The sequence below is a fragment of the Lycium barbarum genome, unplaced genomic scaffold (genome assembly GCF_019175385.1).
Source record: "Lycium barbarum isolate Lr01 unplaced genomic scaffold, ASM1917538v2 unchr_scaffold_07, whole genome shotgun sequence".
Taxonomy (NCBI): Eukaryota; Viridiplantae; Streptophyta; class Magnoliopsida; order Solanales; family Solanaceae; genus Lycium; species Lycium barbarum.
In genome coordinates, this window is record NW_026843404.1 from 392,072 (window position 1) to 401,259 (window position 9,188).

A 9,188-nucleotide genomic window follows, 5' to 3' on the forward strand; every position below is an offset into this window, starting at 1 on the left:
TATTTTGTTTACGGAAGCAAATGAGAATTAATTCACATAATATCTTAAATGATATAGAAGAAGAAGAAGTAATATATATATATATATATATATATATATATATATATATATATATATATATATATATATATATATATATATATATTGCATAATTGCTTGATTTTCTTTTTTCTTTTGTGACTAATCAATATAATTTTTTTTCTTTCAAATTGACAATAGTCGACAATAACAAAATCACTTAGGGAGAATTTTTCTGAAATCTTATTTGAAAAATTATTTTACCGATAGACCGTGAAGAACATTAATGGTAAGAAACACGGGATAGCCATTAATTCGAGTCAAGAGGCATGAACATAAATACTTGTAGACAGACTTCTTGTTGTTAATAGTTTGATAAGTCAAGAATATCCATGCTCACTCTTCACGAGAGTTTGTTCTCCGACTAATTTCTATGAATGGAATTTAATTGGCAACATTTTTTTTTTTCAAAATCTGATCCATATTTAAAATAAAAATAAAAACAGGTAATGACCCCCATCCATCCTCTAACATGCTCAATTAAGAGAGTCGGCCCCCATTTTTTTTTTTTTCCTTTCAAATTATCTGTGACCATAATAGTAGTTGGATGTTGTAAATTTAGGTTAAGGATGGTGAACGATATTCAAGGGTATCACAACTAATTTCTACCCATAAAGCATGAAACGAGAAAATAAAAGAAAAATTATTTATTTTTAGATCTGAGAGTCCGTTGGCTTTAATTTACTTGACGTTTTCTAGTGCTATCCATAACTATTATGCGACATCGCCTTTCGAAAAATTTAATAGCTTATGTGTTATAAGAATAGTGCCTACGAAAATACCACAAATTCACAATGCACCAAGAAATTGACGGAATATTCTGTTCCTGTTTATGTGATCTTATACATTTTTGAGTTTATTCCAGAAAGAACTGACTCATTTCTAAGTTTGAAAATGATTTAGCTTGTATTATGACATATTTAAATTATAAATTTAAAAATTACTTGTAACTTTTTCTCTCTCTTGAATTTCCTGCTCAATTAATTAGAATCACATAAAATGAAACCAGACGAGTGGATACTAGAATGATGGATCGCTGGTAAGACTTTTAACTTGTATGCTTCTAGGTGTGGAGAACCCTTAACCAGCAAGTTGGATATTGTGAATGAATCACTTGCAAAACTAAAAGGTTGATTTTAACCTTAAAAGTACTCCATAAAGTATAGATTTCATTTCCTTTGGGAGGTGGTGCTGGTAAGAAAGGTCAAGGCTCACGAGGGAAGTTTCCAAATTTAGGCTGGACTTGTTGAACTAATAGTTAACAATAGTTCTCTCCTAATCTAGAGTCTAGACTTTCCAAATCAAGATTATTAGGCCACAAACATTAGTACCATAATTTTCGATAAAAATGAACAAACATATCGTAATTGTCTTTTAGATTCCGTTCAATTCTTTTAGTCATTTCGTGATCCCTTAAATTTAGGACATCAGGACCGGACGTGAAAAAACCTTTTATATCCAACTCTAATTGTGATACAAATTCATCTATTAGAAAATAGTAGTCCCAATTTATGTGACATTTTTCGCTTCCCGAGATTCAAAGTGTATGAACTTTGACCATCATTTTAAGATGTATTTTTTCATAAATTGATATGAGTTGTAATTTATAGTACTTTTCATGTAGTTTTCAAATACATAAAATTTAATTGTTAAAATATCGAGTTAATCTAATACAATTTATCTTCAAATTTAGTCAAATTGACTCTCGAAAAGCGAAAAGTGTCACATAAATTAGGACGGATGGAGTAACAGTTTTCCTTGCACTTGATAGTCCGAAAACTCTTTAATTGTGACGTTCTTATTGCATACGGCTTAGTATCATTTGCCATCGATCTTGTCCTTGACATGTTACTATGTGCCGACCTTACACTTGACAGCTCAAAAAATCTCTAATTGTGACATTGTTGTTGCATGCAGCCTAGTGTCGTCGTTGGGCATGAGCCTTAGTACCCTTGACATGTCACGAGCATTAGCATTGCACTTAACAACCTAAAATACCTCTAATTGTGACATTGTCTTTGGCAATCAGTCTTGCCCTTGACATATCACTAGGCATCAGCTTGCATTCGATACCAGAAAAATCTCTAGTTGCGGTATCTTAATATCTAACGAAATACCTTCATGTAAAATAAAACGGATGAGAACAAAATTTAAGGCACCCTTATAATGAACCACATCTCAAAGATGTGTGAAGGACAACCCAAAATATAGTTGTCCATGCTTGCCAGTTGCCCCAGTCCGACCCTCCAAGTATATACACATCAGTTAATTGGTGCATCATATTAGCGAGTCAACGACAGTCAATCTGTTGGAAAATAAATAAAGATGGACAGATCCATGTTACAGCTTCTGAGTGTACATGTGTGTCAATTGAGACTGAGAGAGCGCTCAACTGTACGCTAAAATTAAATTGTGTCAATTAATAACTTGTACTCCACTAGAATTCGGTAAGATTCTTCTCCCTTAGCTTTCCTTTTCATTTCTTTTCATGATCATCTATATATATTCAACACTAGTCCATGTTCTTCCGAAAATATAGGTACAAAATAGTTGAGAAGTTTTGCAACATTTCTAGAAAATCAATACTAGCATAGAACAACAAGGAAATTGTAGCTTTCAAATAAACAAAATCTTCTCCTAGTTTCTCTGTGGAGAAGAAAACAGAATTGAGTTTCTTATTTTTTCATAATTATGGAAGCTCCTTTGTCAACTTGGCCATGGGAGAAGTTGGGAAGTTTCAAGGTACATTGAGCTAAAACCCTTTTTTCTATTATAGCTAAATGATCTACTCAAAATATTAGTAATTATTTTCTCTATCCCCCCTCCTTTTTATCCGCCTCTTTTGGTTTTTTAATTTCCGGATGAATTTTTTGACAAATTTAATTAGTGTATATCTATATATTCAGCCTTTAGCGTCTGAATTTTTCCTTGGGGCGGGTTTGAGTGAATGATCTTTATGTTTTGTTTGTTCTTGGAACAGTATTTACTGTACGGACCATTTGTTGCAAAAGTGATGTACTCAAGATATCAAGAAGACAGCATCAAGGCAACATGGTGCCTACATGTTCTCATATTATGTGCACTTAGATGTCTTATTTATCAACTATGGTCCTCTTTCAGTAACATGTTGTTCTTAACCCGAAACCGAAGGATCATAAAAGAAGGGGTTGATTTTAAGCAAATTGACAAAGAATGGAACTGGTACGTACTTGAATCTTGAACATCATATCTTATAATAAAAAAAATTAAAAAAACAAGAATATTAGCTACTAAGTTCATCGTTAAATAGTTTGTAACTAACATTATTTTTTATAATCTGTCGCAAATTATCATTAAATAGGACTAGTGATAGATTTATGATATTTAGCAACTAAATTATCCACTGCTAATTCCTATTTTCTTGGTAGTATATACTTCTTTTAATTTCCAAATTAATTTTTGACTTAATCTTTATTTCGTTTGTAAAATTTTCAGGGATAATTTTATACTCCTTCAAGCTCTAATGGCTAGTTTAGCCTATTACATGTTGCCGAATCTTGTTAATCTTCCTATATGGGATTTAAATGGCTTCATGGTGATCACAATCCTCCATATAGTATTTTCAGAACCCCTTTACTACTACTTACATAAGTGCTTCCATGGAAGCTATCTCTTCAAACATTATCACTCACTTCATCATTCATCAGCTATACCTCAACCTTTTACAGGTAAAGAAAATTATATATATGTACAAATACCAAATTTTCCTTATTTAATTTTTCTCGTGACTGAAAGTTATAGTAGTTAATTAGTTACACCTACTGCAATTCTGATTATTATTTTTCTTGGATATTCAGCTGGTCATGCTACATTTTTGGAGCAAATTTTATTAAGTGCAGTGATTGGAATTCCAATTCTAGGGTCCTGTCTAATGGGATATGGATCAATGGCTACAATCTATGGCTATGTATTGGTCTTTGATTTCTTAAGATGTTTGGGCCATTGCAATTTTGAGATTATTCCTCATCAACTATTTCTTGCCTTTCCATTCATGAAGTACCTTCTTTACACTCCAACGTAAGTGAGAGTTTTTTCGAATTTCATATTAGTATGTAAATGTACTCACGAAATTTATTTTTACGTGTATAATAATATATAAATTATATTGTTTGTATCACAAATTAACGTGGTTTTATTCGATGTCTTCTGCTAAAATTTTATAAATCAAAATTAAATATTTTTCTATGTTGACAGATACCACACCCTACATCACACAAAGATGGGGACAAATTATTGCCTATTTATGCCACTATTTGATGTGCTAGGCGACACCCTTAACCCAAAATCATGGGACATGAACACAAAAGCAAGTATTGAATCAGGTACAGATGTGTGGCCAATTTAGAATTTAGAATTTAGAATTTATAATCCTTAATGTAGAAATAAATTAATCTGATTTTTCTATCTATATAAATATAGATTAAAAATTACTTTTATATAAATTAAAGTTTAAATATCTTTAACGAAATTTTTTATTTGCCATTAGATCCCCTTAATCTTTTAGCGGTACATGTCTCTTTATATCAACTCTAAAGCTCCTATTGTCCTATTTTAGAAAAGATGGCTAACTTTATCCGTGTATATTAATATAGTCGCTAGTGAAAAGTTGTTACATACATTAATTTTGTGACGTATATACATACATGTTTTGCCAAGTGGCTCTAAGTACAAAGGTCCATACTTGTGGGACAGAGTTGTTGGAAAGTAATTATTGCTGATTGTTGAATCATGTTTCGAATTATTAAATGTAAGCTGATCTATCTTTCGAAAAATGTAACAAGAAGGTAGATGGTAGTTGCCGTAGCCCCACAAAATTTTTAAGTACATGTACTTAGGGACTACTATTAAATTTAGAACTGAAAAATCTTGTACTTGATGAGTCTTGTGACAGACTCACAGTACATTTAATTACATGGATAGACTTTGATTTAGTGACTAAACACGTTTACCACCAAATATATAAGTTGAAGGTTCGAGTCACGTGAAGAATAAATAAGCATACCTTTAATCGTAATTCACGTATATTTGATGTTAAAACTTAAAATATGGATGTCTTTTTTTCAGGTAAAAATGGGAGGGTGCCAGATTTTGTGTTCTTGGCTCATGTAATAGACTTGACATCGGCGTTGCACGTACCGTATATTTTCAGATCATTTAGTTCAACTCCATTCAGTACAAAGCTCTATATAATTCCTTTATTACCTATCTCATTCCTGGCCATGCTCGTCATGTGGCTCTACTCCAAGCCCTTTTTGAACACTTTTTACAACCTAAGAGGCTACTTGCACCAAACTTGGGTCGTCCCTCGCTTTGGTTTTCAGGTAATATTTACCTTATCAATAGCTTTCCTTATTAGTTTTGAAAATTATAGTAGTTTCTTTTATAAGAAAGGAGCCTCATTGCAACAATAAAATTAAGTTGTCGTCATGGGACTAAGAGATCACGAGTTTTAATACAGAAATTTAAGGCTGTATACATAAGATCCGAGATCTTATTAGCTTCCTCGATCTTGCCTAGCGAAAGCTTAATGACCGGCCGAGCTGCTTCTTCATGTTTCGTATGAGCGAAGTTATGCTTTTTAGGTTTGAATTCATATATTAAGTGACGTGGAATTTATTTTCCATTTGTTTTGAATATCTGTGCGGCAGTATTTCTTGCCATTTGCAGCAGAAGGCATTAATAAACAAATAGAGCAAGCAATTCTTAGAGCTGATAAATTGGGAGTCAAAGTCATCAGCCTTGCAGCATTAAACAAGGTACTCTGCCCTCCACTCTGGGCCAGTGCATGCACTGATTACTCCGTCTTTCATTTTATGTTATCTTATTTTTGACTAGTCATGGAATTTTAAAAAATGTAAAAAAACTTTTTAATCTTATGGTCTTAAATTAAATATATGTGTTTAATGGCATTGATTTTGCTTTGCCTCAATTTGTGAGTGTGGTTATGCAGAACGAGGCACTAAATGGAGGTGGGACACTATTTGTGAACAAGCATCCTAACCTTAGAGTTAGAGTAGTACATGGAAATACCTTAACAGCAGCTGTTATCCTTAATGAAATTCCAAAGCATATCACTGAGGTTTTCTTAACTGGAGCCACCTCTAAACTTGGAAGAGCTATTGCTCTTTACCTTTGCACTAGACAAGTTCGTGTCCTTGTAAGTACCTCCCATATTTCTACATAAAGATTAATCAGTTTAGTCTAAAATCTAGAATTTTGACCAATTACTAATATGTTCAAATAATCATGGATTATATATGCTATTCAACCTTTCAGATGCTAACTTCATCAACTGAAAGATTTCAAAAGATCCAAAAGGAAGCTCCAGCTGAATGCCAAAAGTACCTTATCCAGGTGACAAAGTACCAGGCAGCTAAAAACTGCAAGGTAATCGTCTTATTAATTAATTTATTGAAATTGCAAAGAAAGCTTTTTTAAACTCGAACAAGATCAAACGAACTGTTCGCTTTCTACAATAAAAAAAAGTTATCACTTATCTAGATATGTTTTCTTTTTATGATAATGACGTAGCGTAGGACTCCAGGTTCTTTCTTGAACTCTGAGTCCGATCACACAAATTGGGACGGTGAAGTAATTTTATCAATATTTTTGTTGTTGTTGTTGTTATATATATATATATATGTATGATTGGAGTAACCAATTAATTGCTTATATTTGAATTTATAGACATGGATAGTTGGAAAATGGATAACACCAAGAGAGCAGAAATTTGCTCCAGCAGGAGCACATTTCCACCAGTTTGTGGTACCTCCTGTTTTACCCTTTAGAAGTGACTGTACATATGGTGATCTTGCTGCCATGAGATTGCCTCCTGATGTTCAAGGACTTGGATCTTGTGAGGTACACATATTTTATTACTTTAATTTTCTCAAATTTCCTCTGTATTAGTTTATTCTTATTATAAACTAAAGTGTATTTATTATGCACAAATAGTATACAATGGAAAGAGGAGTAGTGCATGCATGCCATGCTGGAGGAGTGGTACATTCATTGGAAGGCTGGACACACCATGAAGTTGGGGCTATTGATGTACACAGAATTGACTTAGTCTGGGAGGCTGCCTTGAAACATGGATTAATGCCTGTCTCAAGTTTCCCAAAGACTGATTAGTACTTAGTATATATATGATTAAGTAACAAATGGAAATTAATTAATGCATCAAAATTTCCAATTCAACAGCTACCCTGAAATAAGAATAGTAATTCTTAACATCGATCTCATTTGTAGGTGGGGGGAAAAAAGAAATCAATTTGGTTGCCTAAATTTGCATTTAGTTCGATTTATGAACTACAAATTGAGTACATGTCTCAATATTCCGTTGTATATGTGGATTTAAAAATTTGAATTAAATTCTTGATTCTGTTTTCATTATTATTTTGTGTTAGTACGGGTTCATGTATCAAGTGCAATAGTCATGCACCATGCTTGAAATGAAGAATATTTAGAAAAGGAACTATTAACATCCCATAATTGTTCAACTTGCGTTTCTTTCAATTGATCACCACCTAATAATAATAGCAAAACTAAATTAAAAAAAATATTATATCAGAGATACGCCCTCCGTCTTCGTCACATTTCTTTTACACGCCTCTTAAAAAATTATAAATAAAAAGCATCTCTTTACTAAGTTACCCTTAACTCTTCTCAATAAATACCACTTCCTCCAGATCAAAAAAAGAGTCAACTTAGTCATTTGCACACCTCTTTAGAAAACTCTAACTCCTAGACAAAAATCGGTAATATGACTAAATTACCCCTAATTAAATAAGCATTGAGATTTGATCATATAACACTTAATAAGGGGCAAATATGGAAAAACAGGATTAATTCTTTTTAATTTGCTAAGTGGACTCTTTTTTTAATTCAAGAAAAAAAAGGTTATATGGACTCTTTTTTGTATCCGGAGGGAGTAGTACTATACATAAAAGGAAATGTCCAAAGTTTGAAGTCCTCGTGGGGCTACTATATATGTGCCTCTTTAATACTTATTTCCCGCAATACTTGCTTTCTCATAAATAATTTAGTAAGTTATTCAATTGTGCAACCAACTTAAATAATTAAAAATACATAATCAAGAAGCGACCATATTAAAGGAGTTGTGCCAGAAAATAACTCAACACAAATTATTTTTTTCTAATTAAAACTTTTATGAGTACTCATTATCTTGACCTTGGGTCCGGACTCAGCACAGGCTTTCAGGAACTAGTATACACTCTATGTATGTATCTTATTCATAGTGTGTATATTAAAACATAATTAATGTTAATGGAAAATGATAAAAAAAATTAATTAATTTTATTTTGATGTTGTAAATGTATAAATATTTTGGAACAAATATTTTTTAAAATGTGGATAGCTAGTATAGGAGGGAGGGAGTAGTGTGTGAGTGTGCATATTATATATATTAGAGACAATCGGGTTTTTAAATGTACTCCCTCCGTTTCATATTACTTGGTCACTTTCCCTTTTGCACGCCTCTTAAGAAATCATAAATAAAAGAAATATTTTACAACCTTACCCCTATCTCTCTTCAATAAATATATTCTATTCAATATTGACTAATTTTCAAGAACATTTAATGCTAAGGATAAAATGAAAAATATTTAATTAATTTTGTCTTGATTTTGTAAATGAATAAGTAATTTGGAACTTATATTTTTAGTAATGTGGTCAAGTAATATCGGACGGAGGGAGTAGCAAATTCAACGCAATATTGCTTAAAGATAAGAATGATACTCCTCTCATAACTTTTACTTGTCTAATCTTTCAAAAATAGATTTTCACTTTTAGCATATTAAAATAAGATAATTTATTTTTTTCTGTTTTACCCCATAGTATTAAATACTCGCTTCAAGTTATATTTTAAAATCTAATAAAAATATGCACCAATTAATATGAGTATATTGATAAATTATGCCCTTTATTTATTATTTTTCAAGGAGTGTATAATCAAAAGCGAACAAGTAAAAGTGAACTGAGAGAGTATTTAGGAAGAAGGTTGAGGACGCTGGCCAGATGGCTTGTCATTTAGTTGCCAAGTGGAAGCACAC

General features: G+C 32.0%; 1 protein-coding gene across 1 annotated transcript; it reads left to right on the forward strand.

Annotated features, from left to right (window-relative positions):
* Positions 1-2,605: 2,605 nt before the first annotated feature.
* LOC132625599 (very-long-chain aldehyde decarbonylase CER3-like) lies at positions 2,606-7,509 on the forward strand. Its single transcript, XM_060340209.1, has 11 exons — positions 2,606-2,820; positions 3,059-3,279; positions 3,553-3,785; positions 3,915-4,134; positions 4,312-4,439; positions 5,182-5,438; positions 5,766-5,873; positions 6,068-6,274; positions 6,394-6,504; positions 6,805-6,978; positions 7,072-7,509. The coding sequence occupies exons 1-11, from the start codon at positions 2,770-2,772 to the stop codon at positions 7,246-7,248; spliced, it is 1,887 nt and encodes a 628-aa protein (XP_060196192.1). The 5' UTR covers positions 2,606-2,769; the 3' UTR covers positions 7,249-7,509.
* The last annotated feature ends 1,679 nt before the right edge of the window (positions 7,510-9,188 follow it).

Excerpts from the sequence above, each read along its gene's own strand:
- LOC132625599 (XM_060340209.1), top strand. The coding sequence starts at position 2,770 with ATGGAAGCTCCTTTGTCAACTTGGCCATGGGAGAAGTTGGGAAGTTTC. Across the intron at positions 4,135-4,311 it reads TACCTTCTTTACACTCCAAC|ATACCACACCCTACATCACA; the intron begins GTAAGTGAGAGT and ends CTATGTTGACAG. Across the intron at positions 5,874-6,067 it reads GCCTTGCAGCATTAAACAAG|AACGAGGCACTAAATGGAGG; the intron begins GTACTCTGCCCT and ends GTGGTTATGCAG.